Below are 19,355 nucleotides of genomic sequence, written 5' to 3'. Positions count from 1 at the left end.
CACAGTTTAAACAAATGCTCGATGCACATGTCTGGATTAGCGCTTAGCTTGACGCAGCGTGTTCGGTCAAAACGCAGCGTGTTCGGTCAACGGTCGCGGCATCCGCGGGCCATCCCTTAAGAACCGCCTCCCCTTAAGAACCAGTGGGTTGCTTCTGCATATAATAATCTACCTCTACCACCATGCTTCACTCGAGGGGTTGCCTCATCGGCCACCTCGCACCTCGGCCGGCCCTGTTGCGTTGCTCGCCACGCTGTGCCACTACGGGCAGTTGCTATGCCTCGGGCTACGACGGGGGGCTCAGCGCCAGAACAGCATGAGGTGCGTGCACGCCGCGGGACCAGCTAGCGTGCCTGCCAGCCAGCTTACTTGCCTGCCTTGCGCTCCCGCCCGCGGTCGTGACGTTGATTGGACTTGAGGGGCATAAGGTTCGATGATTGCCTCGCTCCCCTGTGGCGCATCAGTGGTCGCTCCGCACTCGTCACATCACGTCACGCATCCACTGTTCCAACACGGTCCCACACACGCACAGAACACGTCGCCCGGCGGTATTCGTGTGTATCCTCTGAGGCTGGGGAACGGAATGCGACTACGATCTGCCAAAATGGACTGGAACGAGGCATGCCCAACACAGATGCCCACCGCCATCCAGGCGGCGTACAATGAGAAGACGCCGTACCGGTATCCCGTTGTAGACCTGTGGCTGCATGAGGGGTTAAGCGGCTGGGCCCCCGTGCAGCTGCGGCTGGTGTACGACAGCGAAGACTGCTACGTGCTCAAGTGCCTCCGCAGCGATGCCGATGTGCTGGGCCTGGAAGAGGGAGACAGCCTTGCGCTGCTGGCGCTGCAGCCCGGCGGTCCCCTCATGGTCATCGCCACCTGCACGCCCACTGGAGAGCTCAAAGCAGGAGGAGCGCTAGGGGGCGCCGGAGGTGCCGCTGCAGGTGTGCGTGCCGGCGTAGCAGCCGTGGCGGCTGCGCGCTCCTCAACACCGCCGCCGCCGGCCTTCACAGCCGCCTACTCCATCAGCCAGCAGCAGCAGGCAGGCGGCAGCAGTGAGGTATCGCTGGAGGTGACCCTGCCCTCGCTGCTGACCGACATGGGGGCCGGTGGCGGCGGCGCAGCGGGTGTGCAGGAGCCGGCAGACCAGCAGCGGATGACACTGCTATACGTGCAGGTGCTGCCAGCGTCCAGATCACGCCAGCCCGTAAACATGCAGTCAACCCCCTGCCCCGTGACGTGGCAACGGCAGGCTGGCAGTGATAGCGCCGGTTTTGCCGACGGGGCCCTGCTTCGGGGCCTGCCGGCCGCCCTGCTGCCGGAGCTGCCTCCACAAGGCCGGCTGCTGGTGCTGCCGGCACAGAGCCTGGCGGCGGTGCTGGTGGCGGCACCGACCCAGGCCACCACAGCGGCATTGGCGGCTGCTGGAGCCCCTGCAGTTGCTGCCAAGCCCCACCCGCCGCAGGTGCCGACTGCCGCAGCCGCCAGCAGCAGTGCCGCCAGCAGCAGCACCGCCAGCAGCAGTGCCTCGGCCAGCGGCCACAGCACTACCAGGGCCCGCCCCGCCGCCACCCTGCCGCCGCTGGCCTCGCCTCCCCTGCTGGCGCTGTTCACCGTGGGCGGCCCAGTGGAGGGCGCGGATGCGGGTGGGCTGCTGCAGCTGGTCGCTGAGGAGCCGTTGCAATTGGAAGCCTTGATGCAGGCCTGGGGACTGGCGCTCGACTGGATGAAGCAGCAGCGGTGGCGGCAGCGGCAGGCAGTGGAGGTGTGCCTGCCCCAGTTAGTGCCCAGCACCGCAGCTGCATCCGGCAAGCCGTCATTGGCCGTGCAGTGGCCGCGTGTGCCCATGTGGCTGCTTGCTGCGGGCCCGGACGCAAGGGGTGCGGGTGACGACAGCTCGGGGCCGGTCCTGTGCTGCCGGTCTGAGGCCCTGCACGTGCTGGGCCTGCAGCCTGGAGACCGCCTGGCCCTGCACCCGGAGGGGCCCGGCCGTGTGATTCTGGTGGTGCCACCCAGTCGTGGCAATGCGAGCTGCAGCCTCGCCGGCAGCATTACCCAGCTGCCCACTGCGGCTGCCACGCAAAAATCGGGCCTGCAAGCGGGCGGCAGGACCAGCAGCATCACCTTTGACCCGCAGGTCTCTGCGGTGCAGCTGCAGAAGGCGATTGCCGGTTCGCCTGGCGGAGATCAGAGCGGAGTTGCGCAGTGGCAGAGTGGTATCCGCGTCCTGATGCTGCAGCCTACCACCAGCAGCAGCAGCTCGTCAGCAGCAGCTGATAACATACGGCGGCTGCAGTCGCGGGCGACGTGCTGGGTCCTGCTGGCCAAGGCGGCCCAGACGCGGCAAAGCACGGCTGCAGCAGCCGGCAGCGGCAGCGGCAGCGGCAGCGGCAGCGGTAGCGGCAGTAGTGGAGGCGGCAGTGGCAGCGCTAGCTGTGAGGCTGTGGCGTCGTTCCCAAGCTTACAGCCGCTACTCCTGCACGACCCATCAGCGTCCGCACGGCTGTGCCTGGTGAAGCTGCAGCGGCCGCCGCCGAGCAGCCGTCAGCAGCCAGCGGCCGCGGGGATTGGCGCCGCAGCCAGCCGTGGTGGTGCCCGCGGTCGGGGCCTGCTTGACGACGAGGCAGCGTGGTGGAGCGTGGCTGCGGCGCGGCCTCTGGAGGCTGGCGATCTGCTGGCGTTTGTGGGCGGACGCGTCGTGTTGGCGGCTAGCTTGCAGTCGGGGCTGCTGAACGGCTTGGCGACCGGGGCGCTGCGGCCGGAGCTGCGCCAGGAGCTGCGACGGCGCTGCCAGCCAAGATCTACTGCTGCTGCTGCTGCCGATGGGGCTGCTACGGATGCTGATGCTTCGGTAGATAGCCTGGAGCTGGCGGCGGCGTTAGAGGCGGCGTGGGCGCTGCTGGGGACTGTGCACGCATGGCCTTACACCTGGTCACCGCTGCGCAACGCCGGCGGTAAGACATGCATGGCAGCAGCAGGCGCATGTTGCGCGTTCTTCGTTCATGGTCCGGGGGTATTGTCCATCCTCCAAGTCGTTATTGTGTTGTGTGGCTTGCAGGCGACAACAGCCGCAGCAGCAGCAGCAGCAGCAGCAGCGCCTCAGCCGCCGGCGGCACCTCCCAACTGCACCTCGTGCTCATGTCGCCGGATGGCTGCTACGGTGGCGGTGTGGTGGGGCTGGTCAATGACCCTGCCTTCAGACCCGCCTGGGTGGCAGAATCGACGACGGCAGCTGGCGGTACGGGCGGCGCCGGTGTCAGCGGTGCGGAAGCCAACTGCATGGTAAGTTCGGCATGGGGATGACCGTGTACGTAGCAGCGGCATCCGGACAATGCTCGAGGCGGGCGCAAGGTGCAGTGGATGGACGGAAGTAGCACTGGAATCATGGGATGGGTCGGGGCGAGCACCGGGTTGGCTAGGGAGAGCGCCGGAAAGGGCGGAGCAGGGGCCGACCGTCCGAAAGCCTGGTCCGGTTTGCTTGACTCGGGGGCTGGCCCGACCCCCGTCCGACACAACCTCCTCCTCAGACCGCCAGCTTCCGATGGTAGTCGGTGGGGCATTCACGCATTGATTTTCGCTTCATGGTCTGCTGCCCCTGTTGAAACCACGCGTGCGTACATGTGCATACATATGCCTGTTACAGGTGGTGGGCGTGCAGTTGGCGCCGGGCGATGCGGTGGTGCCGCTGCTGGTCGCCACCCGGCGCCTGGAGGCTGGGGAGCACCTGCTGCTGGACCGCGGCCCGGACTGGCGCGAGCAGGTGTGGCAGCTGGTCGCAGCCCTGAGGCGGATGAGCGGTGGTGCGGCAGTGGCGAAGGTGCTGTTTGGCAGTCATGAGAAGGCGGACCAGCCGGCAGGTTCCAGTGAGGAGGCTCGCGGCGGCGGTGCACGTTGTGGGGACAGCAGTGCTGTAGATGCTAGCGCTGTTGGTGCTGGTGCTGCCAGTGAGGAGGGGGTGTTGACGGATGCGCGGCCTGCTGCAGTTGAGGTCAGGACCACTGGCGAGGTGGTCAGCGGGTCGGAAGGGCTAATGGTGATCTCGGTAGCGGAGCAGCAGCAGGTTTACCAGAGGCCGAGCGAGGCGCAGGCGGAGGTGGAGGCCGATGCTGAGGCAGTAGCGGCGGAGGCGGGAGCTGCTGCAGACGGGGACGGCGGGCGGGTGGACGTTAAGCACGGGGTTGCAGTTATTTGGCGGTTTCTGCGAGGCCTGACGCGGTGACAGGAAGGTAGCAAAGTATGAGATGCTCTACATTTTGCTGCGGTGAAGGAATGAAACGGCTATTTTAAGGTATAATAGGAGTGGCATGGCAGGTTCAATAGCACGCATGCAGTTGCACACACATGTTCATGGGATTTAAGTGACCGGACAGGTAGCCATGTCGGCATGCCCACACCCGCGCCTACGATGTGCGCCACGCGCAGCCAGCATGCTCCTAGTACGCTCGTAGGATCCCAAGAGGTGGGAAAGCACGCCCAGGCATTCGTGGGGCAGATGCGCGGGTACCGGGCCCGTTTCCGGCATGTGCGGTGTGCGGGGGGGCCTGCACCTGAAACACCTACCGCTACGCAGTACCCCGGCTTGCCCCCTCCCCTCTGTCCCATTGCGCACCGTTGCAAGGCCAAGTATGCCGGGAACTTAGCCCCGCCCTGAGCCGAGCTATCGGCTATGGGCTCATTCCAAACGTCCATTTCAGCGCGCAGTTGTGCGAACGGGATGGGGAGGGATGGGGAGGGAGGGATGGGGAGGGATGCCCGGACTGTGCGGGGAGGCGCCGGTGAACACAAGTGCGCTGGTGAGCCAAAGGCGAGAGAGCGCGGGCGGGGGCGAGGGGTTGGGGGGCCCCCCCACCGTGGTGGGGGGGCCCCGAGATGTTGCACATGATTTCGCGAAATCGCCACCACGATAGTATGCACCGTTGATACCACAAAAATCAGCGCTGATGCATCGAGAAGCAAACGGCGCCACTGCTTTTGCCGATCGGCGAGGGCGCATGCGCTTCGCCGACGACCCGAAATGCGGGGTCGATTCTACAGAGCACGATATAAATTTCACATTCGAAATCGCGCTCTGGAGAACGACCCCGCATTTAGGGTCGTCGGCGCTTCGCACTCACCATCTCTTGTCAATTGTTTATTGCCTTGAGGTATCATTGTCTACCACAAGTCCGTGACTGACAAGAAATGCAACCCGATGGCGCTATCGAGCGCCGGGATCCTCCAATCCCTTCGCCTCTAGTCTTACGTCTTCCTCGCGTTTCCGCAAAGTTATGCATCGCTTGGGACAAGTTGAAAGGCGTATTATTTGCACAAGAACTCTGGCTACGTTCGGGTTTCTCAAAATAACTCAAGGTAAAACTGTCATAACCGAGGGGGGCCCGCCTGGGGACTCGATGCGACCGCAATGGCTTCCGCCCCTCCCCCTTCGGGGGAAGGGGCAAGCCAACCCCTCTGCCCGTCACCTCCCCTGGTCCGCCTCCCCCCTCCCCTGGCCCTGCACGCTTTCCTTCGAATGACGCAGCCAGGTGTTCCTGGGGGGCCTTCGCCCCCCCCCCTGGAACGCTCTGGGGGGGCTCAGCCCAAAAACCTAAAAGCACATGCATAATGCTCTCCTAATACTCTGTATTTTTGAGCATGGGGTAAGAACCTGAAGCTTTCTACCCCCCTGGACCCCTGGTCCACCCGCCCTAGTGTTGCGTGTGGGTGCAATGTGCGTGGCGAATACAATGCTGTCAGGACGCTTCCTGTAAAGCCTGCAAGAGGTCGGAGGGCTGTTAAGGATGCGGATGTTACAGAGGGGACAGTCCCAGCTCCCGAAGACGCCGAGCCATCACATGCTATCAGGGCCCAACCCCGACTTTGCTGCAAACCCTCCCGCGGGCAAAGTCCGTGTGACTCCGCGCACAGTGAGTCCTAGCCAAGCCTCAACCCGCCAGAGCCCCACCGCTGTGCCTCAACGCCACAAGCCTAGGCACAGGAGTGCCGGGAAACCTCTAGGCCGCAGGACACACGCACAGCGCACGCACTAACCAGGGCGCAAGCGTCCAGGTACTAGAACGGTCGCCCACACGTGCATCCTGCCCACACACAGAGCCACCAACCACGCACAACCTCTCACGGCGAGGGGGGCGGGGAATCAGCGTCATACGGCAAGCGCAAAACCATGCCGTCACCAACAGCCCGAGATATGAAGGGATGCGCAAACGGCACAGCGTCCCAACCCTTTGGCCTGATACCCAAAGTCACAAACGTCTGGAGACGACCCCAGAAGTCAGCTACGACGGCAAGTCCAATGCTCAGCACCCGGGCCGACGGCAGCTTCGCTCGCGCCGCCAACCCGGCCATAACCACACGCTGCCGACCAAAGTCCAGGGCAGACATAGCAGCGAGACACACCACATCCCACACAGGTGGCGCAAGCCCCGCAGGCGGGCGCACTAACCACAACTCCTCACGAGAGAAGGCACTTAGAGCCTCCTCCGGCAGGAAACCCATAGCCATCCCCATACTTTCCCGCAGTGACAGCGCAACAGTGCAGTCCCAAAACCAGTGACGCCGGTCCCCATCCTGCATGTCCACCCCACACGCCCAACACGGGTCAACAGTAACGCCTCGCGCCCGCTCGCTAGCATGCCGTGGAAACGCCCAGCAAGCGTTGGCGGCCACACGCCACAGTGCTTCCTTATGATGATTCTCCCATTTCAGCGACCACAAGCGGGCCAAGGTGCACACGAAGGCCCCCGCCGCCAGGGCAGCCCCCACCCCCGACACACCCGCATCGCACACATACTGCAAATGCTTAGCCTTCAGGGCGGCTAACTGTGGAGCCATTTGTAGCACGGTCCCCGCCTTCACCGTGTAGGCAGTGAGCAGGATGGGCGGCCCCCCGCACTGCAACCATCCAAGTCCCCGCACCACCCGTTGCACCGACTCCGCCGTAGCACTCACGACGTCGGCCACCGGGAGCGGCAGCGCGGCGGCAGGCCCCCGAGCCAGCTGGGCCGCACGCGCGGCGGCAGCCCAGCCAGCGGGAAGAAGGGCCACCGCCGCCGCAAACCGGTCGGCCGCCTCTTGAGGCGACGCCGGCCCCGGCAGGGGCGACGGCAGGCGTGCCCGCGTGCTCCAGTGCAGCACCCGCCTCCACACAGCAGTCACATACATATCCGCACACGCTTCACCAGACCGGGAGCCCTCCGCCCAAGGGCTTGTCAATGCCTGCCGCAGTTCGTTCAGACCGTCATGCGCTGCAACCAGCTGGCCCACACACGCCAGTCCCGGCAGAGCGAACAAATCCGCGAAAGCCAATTCCCACGCGCGGCCGTCCACACACAGCGCCGGGTTAGCCCACAACGGCACATGACTCACCCACGCGCCCGGCTCGGGCGGCGCCACAAGAGTCACCGCGGGCAATGCAGTCATGGCTTTCAGCAGGCGCGCAAACGGCTTGCCCGCCGGGGTGAGCGGCTTATTCAGCACACGGTCCGCGGCCCCCCGCACCAAGAAACGCAGGGGCGTTGCCGCCGGGTGCACCTGGCGCAGCCACGCCGCCGCGACCCGGGTCCACGGGGGCACGTACGGCAGCAGACCACACACACCCAACACACACCGGACCGCGAGACCGGCTTGCCGCGCTTTCACATGCGGCACCAGCGGCAACAGGCCCGCCCCCCCCACCGCCGGAGGCAGTTGCATAAGGTCAATGGAGAGGCCAACCGGGCGTGCATGTGGGCTGGCATCAAACTGGGCCGGCGACAGTCGCCGATCCACCACCGCCGCCACCCTGGCTAGCAGCCGGTCCACAACGTACAGTTGGGGAAGACCCGCAAATTCCAAATGATACAGGACCTTGCCCAAAGCATAAGCCGACGCCGCGGCCGCCCGACCAAACATGGACACGGGCATGCGCGCGATTTTGCTCAACACCCCCATCACGGCCTCAAACGTAACTGGTGGGGAGCATGCGCCCCAATCCCCGTAATGCACCCCTAGTGACTTGGCCGCCGGCACCACACGCCAGCCAGGGGCAGGGGCGGGCCAGCCATGCCGGCCGGCAGGGCGCCAGCACCGCCGACCGTCCCCATCACCATCAGTTCAACTTTAGTCATATTTAACCGTTGTCCAGACGCCCGCCGAAACACATCCATGTCCGCCAGGAACCCCGGCACCGCCTGAAACCCCTCCAGAAACGGCGTGCAATCATCCGCATACTGGGACGCCAGCACCGACGCAAGGTTAGCGAGCACACCATGCCCCCGGCTGCGTAGCCATGACAGAAGGGCTTGTGCCACAGCGAGGTAGAGCAACGGAGCCAACGGGCAGCCCTGCCGCACGCCCGCCATCAACGGCACCCATCCTGACACACGTCCATTCACCAACGCCGCCCCACGTGTATCAGTTAACAGGCGGGACACCCACGTAAGAAAGCCCGCCCCCACGCCCATGCGCTCCAGACACGCGAGCAGAAAAGAGCGGTCCACCGTATCATACGCCTTGTAAAAGTCGAGGAAGGCCGCCACAGCCGGGGCCTTTTTGGCGGCTTTCAACAGGCCAGGAGTAAGTTGGAGCAAGAGGACGTTATCGGCAATGCGACGGTCCGTCAGAAACGCAGTTTGCTCAGGGTCTATGACACGCCCAAACACCGGTTGCAGTCGCAAGCACAACACCCGGGCAAGGGTGCGGTAATCGGTATCCGTCAGCGTGATGAGGCGATAATTAGAGGGCTCGGTAGGGTCGCCCGACTTAAAGAAGAAAGACCACACGCCATCCAGGAGCCCGTCAGGCACCCCAGCCCCCTCCCCCACCGCCGTAAACACATCCGCTAGGACCGGCGCAAAATCACTGTCATAGTGTTGGTATAACTCCACCGGTATGCCGTCAGGGCCCGCCGCGCGCCCAGCCGGCGCAGCGGCTAGCGCCGCGCGCACCTCCGCCGCCGAGACCGCAACCCGCCCCAGCTGATCCGCCTCTTCGGCTGTACACCGGCGCCCGTGCTGTTGCAGCGCATCCAGGACTTGCGTGCGGGCATCCGGAGCGGGCGGCGGCGCGGCACTGACGTCCCTCCAGTACCGCGCCATCACCTGCCCCATGACCGTGGGGTCGGATGTAGTGGTGCCATTGGGCTGTTTCAACTTGGCAATCACGCGCGGCCCACCCGCCGGCCGCAGCATGCGCGTGAGGAGAGGGCAGGGCTTCTCGCCGCCACGCAGCCACGCGTGGCGCGTACGTCGCGCCGCGCCGGCGGCCGCGGCCACGGCGGCCTCCGCCGCCGTGCACCGCGCCCGCACGGCCGCCTGCGCCGCCACCTGCACATCACCGCCAGCCTCCACCGCGGCGGCAGCTGCTGCCGCCGCATCAAGCGCGGCCGCCTCCCGCTGGCTGGCGGCCACACGCCTCGTAACAGCTTCCCGGCTCAGGCGGTTGGCGGACGTGGCGGCAGCCCGTTTAAGGGCCGGCCACCACTCCAGCAGCTCAACAGGATCAGTAGGGCGTGCCGCCAGGGCCGTACCCAGCCAGGCACGGTAGTCATGATCCAAGTCTTTGAAGTCCCGGAAACCGAGGTGGGCCCTGGGCAGGCTCCGAGCGGGTGGCGCGGCTTCAGGCGACGCCGCAAGGGCAACCGTCACAAGCATATGATCGGAGGGCACCCCGGCGGCGACGCCGCACTCCAGGACCTGCGGTTCGAGGCCGCCACTGCACAGAATGCGGTCCAGCCGACTCGCCCCGTGGGGGTGGAAGAAGGTACACACGCGGCGAGCCGGGTGGCGCCGCCGTAACACGTCAATGAGGCTGTTAAGGCTGCGCGTTTGCAGACTAACCCTGCCACAGCAATTGCACGCAAGCACCGAACGCCCCCACAGCCCCGCCTACAGCATATCCTTGGCCGTGAGGGATCACTGCTTCCCAGCCTAAACGACCCAATGCCAAGGCCTTTCTCCTTGAAAGGTCAAGCCATAATGCGTCGGTGGATCGCATTCCTTAGGCCGTCGCGTTGCAAGAGTTTGAGGGCAAAGTACGTTTGAAGTACTTTCTGTACAGGTAATGCAAATCTTTACTGGCTGCTGTCACCGGTGGGGGCTGTGTTTAGATTAGCACGGTCTAGCACCCTTGAGGGACATGCGTAGCACGAGTTTTGCTAGCGTGTCTTACAGCCTCGCATGCCAGCCTTCAGTCCTAGCTCGCTAGTCCTCTTGAATAGGCATAACCTGGACCGGAGATGGTTCCCTCCTGACCTGGGTACAGGGCACCCTTGCTTCGTCGGACCAGGGGTTCGGGACCCCTGGGTCGGACTGTCCCTTCTTGTAATGTCGCATTCATAATCGGCCCCTTGTCGCAACCATAAGCTCACAATCAGACGGATTGTATCTGGTTTTTGTTGTCTGGCGCACTACACAACTGTCCCCTTTGCCGGCCCCATCGTACACAAAGGAGGCCGGCCACCTTTCGGCGCCTCACATGCAACATCGACAGCCCGAGCAACCGCCAAGGGCTGCATCACTTGCTACCTGGCGCCTGCTTGCTACATGGCACCGATTTAGTCGTCGTCGTACATCTGCTCCAGCCGCCATGCTGCGTCCTTGTCTGGCCGGTGCGGGCGATGCAGACCTAGGGCACGGCGTTGCTGGCCACGCAGGGCCCACACGCGTTCCTCCTCCCGCTCAACGCGGCGCTGGTTGTCGTCCAGGCGCGGGTGCAGGAAACGCCGATAGAACAACACCTGAGGGAGCAGACGTGGGGCAGCCGGGATATCGGTGGTACTGAGAAAGCACATGTTCCTCCGTCACCCCTTCCTCCTTCCCATCCGCCCCAAGCACCGTGCCCACGGTCGTCCACCCCTCCTCACCTCGGCGGCAATGGCCACCGGCAGCAGCCAGCGGAACCTGTGGCTGGGCTTGCTGCTGAGGCGCGGGTGGTACTTGTACGGCCGCCGCCGCGCCGCCGCCATGTCCACCAGCTGGCTCACCAGCGCCACCAGCCATGGTTCGCCGTCGGGCAGCACTCGGAAACCTGACTCCGAGCTGACCGGGCACGTCTCACTGTTCTCCACCAGCGCCACCGGCAGCGACGGCCGGAAGAACAGCGGACCGCGCACGGCGCCGCGAATGAGTCGAACACGGCCGTTCACGAATGAGTCTGTCGGAGAAGGGGTGGAAGTACAGGTTGCAGAATGGTGGGCGGCACGGGCGTCAGCAGCGACACCAGTGCCAACCACAGCGGGCCCCAGGCATGTGGAGAGCAGAAACTGGACAACACCGTACACAGCTGAACATAACTTCTGTACGTGCATTCATCATCCTAATTACAAGCGGTGCTGACTACAAGTTCAAGTATATAGGTATACAAGTATACGAGTGCACACCACACCCACCATAGTCAGTCCCCGGGGGCGTTTGCACCAGATTGGCGTGAGTGAGCGCCACCACGGTGCGGCGCCAAATGCCGCGGCCGAAGGTTGAGCTAATAGCGTCAATGATCTGCAGATAGCGCGGTGGGCACCGCTATTCGTTGCTGCCGTAACTAGGGACTGTCGGTCTGCTTCGCCATCCCCCACATGTGCCCCAAACCCCAAACCCAACCCGTCTTGCCTCATCACATAGACATGGGAACCTTGCACACAGGAAACTGACATACCTGCCGCTCTCCCTGCCACGGCCCCCCCCTCCCTCGCCGCCTCACCGCCTTGTCCAGGGGGTCCACCCGGTACAGGTCCAGGCGGTCGCAGTACAGCACCACGTCAATGCCCACACCGCGCACGTCCTCGGCAATCTTGGACAGGGCCTGACCAGGAGCGAGCAAGGGCAGGCCCCCAGGGAAGACTCAGCCGTTGGGTGTGTGCAAGCACTGAGTGACTCGTCATGCCCAAGCCAAGACATCAGGCGATGCATGATCGCGGGAGACTGGTAGAGTGGACCAGCGGACAGTATCGTGCCACCGCCTCTGCCCCAGCCTTGTGTCAGCTTACAGAACAATATATTCACTCATCATCTGCAAATGCCGCTATTGTATTCCACCACAATTGCGTCACCTCGGCCCCTCGACCTCCAGAGCCATTTCCACACACACGCACGCCATCCCCAAACAAGGCCATGCCGTCCCTCCCTATCCCAACCCCGCCCCCGGACACAGATGTTAGTGGAGCCGCTTGGACATGTGCCCATGTAAACGTGCAGCATGAATCCGAACTCGGGATTGGAAGTGGTTGCCCCATCCCACAAACTTGGTTGAGCTCGGCGCACACCCCCACCCCACCCCAGAATCATGAATGTAACACCCACCCCAGCCTTACCCCCAGGTTGACTGTGTCCCCCGCCTCCGGGTCCTCCAGCCCGCACGTGTCGATCAGCTTCAGCCGGAAGCCGTCCACCTGCACACGTGTCACACGCCCACAGGGACGTGGAGGTATGCAACTGGAAATACAAAGGCGTGTGAGCACGCAGCCGCCTCGCAACGTGGGGACGTGGCACGGGGCCAGACGAGCCCACGACCAGCCAGGGTGTGTGTGGGGCCGGTGTCCGGCCCCGACCCACCTCGGAGTTGCCCACGGCCACCTGCCGCACCACTGTGGTCGTGATGTCGGTGTCCGCCTGTACAGACAACACAGCCGCACAGGGTGGGAGCACCGTGCGTGGGCAGGCACTTGCCGAGTGGCCCTACCCCTGTGAGGGCTGGAACAGGGGCGCGGCCCAGGCGCGCCAACCAGACTAATGATATTCGCGTGTGGGTGACCAGACCCCAAGTGCGCACACAACGACCCGCCCGAAGCCACATTGCCGCGTACCGGGATTCAGCACGATAACCGGTAAATGTGAAAGCAGTTGCCACCTCTGGCCCCTGCCTCGACGTCTCGTTGTGGTGTCGCCCCTGTATTCTCTGTGTCCTGGGTAGTGCGATGCTAGCCCCCGGCCCCCGCCCGGCGCCGGTTTTCCGGACCTGCACGCCACCCGACAGCTCTACTCCGGGCCCACCCCGCACCTAGACCCACCTGCAACTTGAAGGCCTGCACGCGCACCACCGCCTCGCCCAACAGCGAGTTGATGAGCGAGCTCTTGCCCACACTGGACTTGCCTGGGGTGGCGGGTACGGGATGGTGGTGGCCAGTAGTAATGGTAAGTGCTTGCGCGAGTAGGAGCTTGGGGGTCGTCGATCTCACGCCCGTATCAATGGAGGGGTACACAACCATTGGTTGTAGCCATCCCCGGCCCCCGATCCCCCAGAGAAGAACTTGCCAGCCTCGCCTGCTTACCTAGAAGTAGCACTGTAAGCTGCTTCCGCCCCTCCGCACGCAGCTCATTCAAAATATCCAGCATGTCGTCGCGCTCCTGGAGGCACAAGCACGGTTTGTGGTGCCAACAGTACACACGAGGTTACTGAGCTACTCAGACCAGAGCTAAGGGGAGAGAATGCGTGGAATGTGCCTTGTTCAGTAGTGCATGGATTGAGACGATGCGCAGGAGGGCAGCAGCTACTAACCGCCTCGCACGCGCAGTTCCACCCCCTCCCCCCCTTGCCCAGTCGGCTGCCTCAGCCCAGACACATCCCCGCTGCCGGCAGAGCCATGCTGCTTGCAAGCACATCCATATATACCTCTAGACGGAGGCTGGATCGTTAGCCACTTCATCGCTGGGTCTGTCACCCCACATACCGGTAAGCGGTTGAGACCCGCCCATGGCTGGGAATCTTCGTCGCCATCCTCTTCGTCCTGCTCATCGTCCTCCGCCTCCTCATCCCCTGCTGCTGCCTCTCCCCCTTCAGAAGCTGCCTCGTGTGACTCTGCAAACATCACACAGTCCAACGAAGCAACGATTCGGCCAACCTATGGCATAGTCTTTACTATGAGGCTAGGGGGCTCCGCACTGGAGCAAACAGGCCCTGTACGCTTCGATAAAGACGCCGAGGCGATGCATCGCCGCGGTGCCAGCTTCGTAAATTGTCACCGCAACAAGGATGCGCGGCGGCTGAGTGCGCACGATCCGATCGGAACACTGGGAACCCAGATCTACGTCTACTATGTGCAGTTGGAGGCGCAAAGCACTCCAGCAGCCCGCATTCAGAGATCCACAAGGGGCCAATTGAAACCAAGCAATGCAGCTGACCAGCCGACCGTCCTCCCGCGCACTCACCATCATCATCAAGCTCTCCCTCCTTAAGCTCATCTTCGTCCTCCTGGACGTCGTCGTCATACTCCTCCGCAGGCCGAGGAGGCTGCGCCATAGTTGCTCTACACCTTGTACAGACCTATGCAATTATTATTGTTGGTAGGAAACGCAGCCACTTACAAAACCAGTGCCATTAGCACGATAGGTTACTTGGGAGTTGGGGTGGCCGAAATGAACTTGCGCACTGACCGATGCGGTAAAATGCCTCGGGCCTCCCCTCCGCACGGAGTACTTGATATACTGTATTTTTTCATTGCGGTGCCATGTACACAAGAATGCAATCGTGCTCGTGGCGGGTGCGCTGTGGTGCGAGCAATACAGCAGCGCCCATGCGCGGTGCGGTCTTGAAGCGCTGCTTGCTGGCAGCCGTGTCTGAGAGCAAGAACATTCGGCTCATTGTCACGGATGTTGACGGTAAGTGGATAACGAGCAGTCTGCTTGAGTTTTCGCCGAAACCCTGGCACGTACAGGCACGCTACTCGACTCATCTCAGCAGCTTTCACCAAGGGTCGAGGCTGCCGTGAAAGAGGCCCGCGCTCATGGTGTGCCGGTAGGTGATGGGGTAAGGCCGGTCCATATGACTAGTGGCTGGGTTCATGCGGACTCATTGTGCAGCGGAGAAAGTGTGCGGGTCCCATTGATGTGCTCGAGACAGCCACGCCCAAGCGGAAATGCCCCTGGTCTCTACAACGGCACCAGTCTGCGTATGTTCAAGGTCCCATGCCACTTTCGCGCTGCCCAACTCTACCCCGTCTGTCGGCCCCTCCGGACACAGTTAGTGATTGCCACGGGCAAGGCACGGGGCCCTTGGACTGCCGACGTGCTGTTGGGCCTGCAGCTGGACACGCCGGGTGTGTTCATGCAGGGGCTGATTGTGTACGACGACCAGGGCAGGGTGCTGCACGAACGCCGGCTGTGCGAGGATGTGGCGCGGGATTGCATCACACTGGCGGCGGACGTGGGTGGGTGGACGGGCGGGCGGGGGGGGGTGGGTGCCCGCGAAGCCCGCTGCCCGCGTTGTTAGCTGGAGTCAAGCAATGGAACTCGTGCAGGAGCGTGTTGGGCATTGGCTTGGAGAACGGGGCCGGGGCTAACTCCACGCACCTCAACCCAAATGTCAGCCGCGCTTGCTACATGTGTCTAAGTGGTGACAATACTTGACTCCTCATGATGAGCGCAATCACGCGGTGCCATCGGCGGTCCCACCGTTCAACTCTCTGTCGTGTAATGTATGGACGAATGAGCGCTATCATATCACGCGGGCTATCGGGGCTACGGGATCGATTGTTTGGCAATGTGTCAGAGCCAAGTGGCCGCCCCTCGTCGCCGTCAGCCAGGCGTTGTTGTTGCTGACTCTCCATGTCTGCAGAGTGCCGACGGTTGCCAGTACGTACCTGTCCTCCCTTCGCGCAGGCGTCACGCTGACGGCCTACTGCGGCGACCGGATCCTGTGCGCCGCCACGGATGTCCACACGGACCGCCTGCTGTTCTACAAGGAGCCGCCGCCCGAGCCGGTGGGCGACCTGGCGGCAGCGCTAGGCGGCGGTGGCGTGCCAGTGCACAAGATGATCTTCATGGCGGATCAGGACCGGTGGGTGGGGCGGGCGGGGGCGGTGGTCAGGGCATCGTCCAGACATACAGTGGCGTCGTCAAGGAATGCTGTAGAGCCCTGTGCAGTGGGTGCGCACATGCGCACGGCATAGCACAATCCAGGTCCACCAATGGCGGGGTGAACCAGTAGACCTTGGTGTGGCCGAATCCATTGTTTAGCAATGTGTCAGAGCCAGGCGTCGTGCCCCACAATGCGCCATTAATGCACATTCCGTGGCCACAACTCCGCAACCCGGTTTGGCTGCTGTCGGCTGCAGCATCGACGCGCTGCGCCCAGCCGCTGAGGCGCTACTTGACGGCCGCGCCAGCCTCACCACCGCCCTCACCGGCATGTTGGAGGTGCTGGTGAGTGCTAGTTCCGGGAACCTTGCACACACATCGTGCAAACTTCACCCGTAACTGCCACACCTGCCCTATGGACCCGTGTTACTAAAGATGGCGCACATGCACGTCCTCCTCACCAGACGAGTTTCCGCCGTGGGCTGGATGTAGGGCCTTGGTGTTTGCTGGTTGGGCCTTTCACAACGATTGCCCATGGCACACCGCACACCTTCTCCCTTCACCGCTCACGAACACACTCGCACACAAACACCGCGTCCTTTGGCGTTATGCGCACGCATGGCGTTGTGTTTTATGCACGCACCGCATACTGAGTCCTCGTGAATTGCGTCCCAGTGCGCTTTCTGAGTGATCGCGTGTGAGCTCTCCCGCCTGCAGCCGCTGGGTGGCTCCAAGGGCGCGGGGCTGTCCTGGCTGCTGGACTGGCTGGGCGTGGCGCCGGAGCAGGTGCTGGCGCTGGGTGACGGCGAGAACGACGTGGAGATGCTGCAGCTGGCAGGGGTGAGTCTCGAACTACCCCGCACGGGCACAAGCACACCATCTGCCAATTCAGCAGACGCTTACAGGGCAACGCGCGGGCACCTAAGCAGCGGCAGGCTGACTTGGGGTCTGGCGTGCCTTGGGGTGCCATCGAGGTGCCTGGATGGGGATCGCGTCGGTATGCGCGGTGCATTAGGCTGCGGGGCATGGGCCCCCGCCAGAGGTAGCCGGGGCTATGGGTCTGGCGGAAAAGAAGGGTGCTGCCGCCTGCTCGGCAGCTCTCGCGGTTTCCTTCATCACTTGCGCGCAATAGGGGGTTTCTATCGCGTACGCCTGCGGGTCATGGCGGCAGTGAAAGCAATCGGGTGGGCCCTGGGTCCCGGTGGCACGGAAGCTGCCGTGGAAGGTTCAAGCCAGGAAAAGCGCATGCCAACATGTGCATCGGAGGCTTGCGCATGGTTGGGAACTGGTTGTCGGCAAGTATGGTGACTGCATGTGCGTCCTGTTCCTTGCAACCGTTTTGCAGTTGGGTGTGGCGATGGGCAACGCCGGTCCCAAGGTGAGGCGCTGCGAGGCGGTCGGCCGACCATGTGTTTGACCGCCCGGCCCTCATAGGACAAGTGCTGCATTGCCTTCGATCACTTGTCTCAATGCGCTAGATATGGATAGCACAGGTTCCAGAGAAGGCAGAGGTGAAGTGCATTAGTGTGCCTTGGAGGTCCAGTCATGAGGTCCGGTCCAGCAGTGCCCTAACCTAACTGTTAGCGGCCCCCGGGACGTACGGTGGGCTGTTACGGGGCTGCAGGTTTGAGCGCGACATTCAGCATGTCCAGTGTACTGCCCTGGTTGCTGCTGCGCGCTGCAATGCCCCGGCTGCAGGCTCGGGCGGCCGCCGACGTGGTGCTGGCGGCCACCAACGACCAGGACGGTGTAGCGGAGGCCATCCAGCGCTTCGTGCTGGAGCCCGCAAGGCAGAGGCGGCAGCAGCAAGGACATGTGCTAATGTCCTAGCCTGATACAGGCATGCAGTGTCGTAGGCGCCTTTTTGGACGGTGACGAGCATAGGCGCGCAGTTCCGAGGTCCACCCAAGCACAGGGAGTACCGTCTGGGTGAACACTGGCTGCATTGGCGGCCGTTGTATGTGTTATACTAGTCGCATTCCGAAGAATTCATACAGTCTTCCAGATTGCCTGCGTAGTCCTCGGATATGGTGGATATACCTTTGCATTTTAAGGGCTGAGCCCCCGGAGCGCAGCGCCTGAGGGACACCCCGATTCGTGGCTGGCTGGCTGCTCGTCTATCTGGGCTGATCTGGGGTCGAAATTTGAGATGGGCGTGGCGATGCCGTGGCGTGACACGATCACGCCAAAGTGCGCAGAAATGAGCATATCCCTTTCTACACATGCTATGCATATGACATCATTGCTATGAAGTGCACCGTAGAGCACTGTGAGGCTGCGTGGACCGGCAGTTCCGCGACCAGCCCGACGACCGGTACTCCCACGGACAACGCCTTCTTGTTAAGGGTTAAGGTTAAAGCCCCATCCATTTATTACCAAAGTGGTGACAATAAATGGCTCCTCTTGACGAAACGCTATCCGCGGTGCCACCGGTGGTCCTGTTGTCTCACTTCTCCACGCACACGCGCCTTCCCAAAACGACCCGTCACACGCAATGCGCTGCATCCAGCGCCCCTGCACACGACACGCACACACAACACGTTAATGCTGCGTCCTATGGTTAGTAGCAGTAACAGCACGCCCGCATCCTGTCTGGGCTGGACGACGGCGGCCGTTCCGTGGAAATCACCTCGACCCGGCTCACCCAGCGTTCAACTCTCTGACGTGTAATGTATGGACAGCGTGCATATGCAGCCGTGTTAGACATGAATTACGCACACCAGCGCTTGAGAGCCCAGCCCTGTCAGTGCGAAGTTGTCGAATGTAGGGCTATCTGCCGACATGTCCACGCCAGGACGCGCAAGTTGACCCTCCCACACTGTATCTGTAGTTATAACGTCATAACATGCATATTTAAGTCATATACGGTGCTGCGTTTGGCTCCTGGTTCTGTTTGTGGAGCGCTTCACGAAATATGCAGGGATGGGCCCTTGAAAGCTGGCGGACCCCCAAGGACGACGAACGGGCCCCCACTGTTGGCGGCCCATAGCGTGCCTGGGCCCGATCACCCCTTGCAAAGTAAAAAGCACGTACATGGGGCTTGCTTGAACTCTATAATCGTGAGCAATGTTTAAGATTCTGGGCTTCCTAACCCCCCCGGCTTGCACAGCCATTTCCCCAACGCTTGATAAAATGATAAGTGCCGTGTCCATGAATAATGGGCTGTCACCCCCCTTTCGGCAGCCCGTGGGGGCGCGAGTGAACGCATTCCCCGAACGGCACAGGCTCATGGGCCGCACAAACAAACCCGCAGAAAGGTCACGACTGCCACTCTGACAACACAGCATAGCGAGCATGCCTGGCGTATGGTTGGATATCTTGAAGGTCAACTTGTTTGGACGCTACATGGGAGGTATGGGGGGTTCCCCACTTCCCCATGGACCGGACATGGCATCAAAGCCGGGCCTCCTTGGGGACGGCTTTGCGGGGAGAGGCATCTATCGGCAGCAAAGCCGCCCCCAGCACCAGCTCCATGCGCGGGGTTTGTGGGTTGTGCCAGGAGCGTGAGGTTTACCCATAACAGAGTGCTTGCATCAGGGTTGCTTGCCTCAGGGGTTGCTTTTGTGTCGGGCGTGTCAGGGGACACGGGCAAGG

At 62.8% G+C, this 19,355-nt stretch overlaps 3 protein-coding genes across 3 annotated transcripts; 2 read left to right on the top strand and 1 right to left on the bottom strand.

Annotated features, from left to right (window-relative positions):
• Positions 1–22: 22 nt before the first annotated feature.
• On the top strand, positions 23–4,518 carry CHLRE_06g252250v5 (uncharacterized protein). Its single transcript, XM_043062614.1, has 4 exons — positions 23–321; positions 533–2,954; positions 3,059–3,282; positions 3,644–4,518. Exons 1-4 carry the CDS (start codon positions 277–279, stop codon positions 4,217–4,219), a joined length of 3,267 nt encoding a protein of 1,088 aa, XP_042923320.1. The 5' UTR covers positions 23–276; the 3' UTR covers positions 4,220–4,518.
• Positions 4,519–10,127: 5,609 nt separating this feature from the next.
• Positions 10,128–14,282, bottom strand: CHLRE_06g252200v5 (uncharacterized protein). Its single transcript, XM_001696592.2, has 10 exons — positions 14,115–14,282; positions 13,637–13,764; positions 13,238–13,313; positions 12,977–13,059; positions 12,522–12,578; positions 12,281–12,358; positions 11,671–11,772; positions 11,363–11,468; positions 10,838–11,127; positions 10,128–10,711 (listed from the first exon to the last, which is right to left on the bottom strand). Exons 1-10 carry the CDS (start codon positions 14,203–14,205, stop codon positions 10,529–10,531), a joined length of 1,194 nt encoding a protein of 397 aa, XP_001696644.1. The 5' UTR covers positions 14,206–14,282; the 3' UTR covers positions 10,128–10,528.
• Positions 14,283–14,418: 136 nt separating this feature from the next.
• Positions 14,419–18,119, top strand: CHLRE_06g252150v5 (uncharacterized protein). The gene is made up of 8 exons (XM_001696355.2): positions 14,419–14,564; positions 14,621–14,700; positions 14,926–15,112; positions 15,564–15,741; positions 16,019–16,106; positions 16,479–16,601; positions 17,107–17,139; positions 17,460–18,119. The coding sequence occupies exons 1-8, from the start codon at positions 14,480–14,482 to the stop codon at positions 17,589–17,591; spliced, it is 906 nt and encodes a 301-aa protein (XP_001696407.2). The 5' UTR covers positions 14,419–14,479; the 3' UTR covers positions 17,592–18,119.
• The last annotated feature ends 1,236 nt before the right edge of the window (positions 18,120–19,355 follow it).

This window comes from Chlamydomonas reinhardtii, chromosome 6, assembly GCF_000002595.2.
Source record: "Chlamydomonas reinhardtii strain CC-503 cw92 mt+ chromosome 6, whole genome shotgun sequence".
NCBI lineage: Eukaryota > Viridiplantae > Chlorophyta > Chlorophyceae > Chlamydomonadales > Chlamydomonadaceae > Chlamydomonas > Chlamydomonas reinhardtii.
The sequence above is the reverse complement of the archived record's forward strand: the minus strand, read 5'-3'. Positions and strand labels throughout refer to the sequence as shown.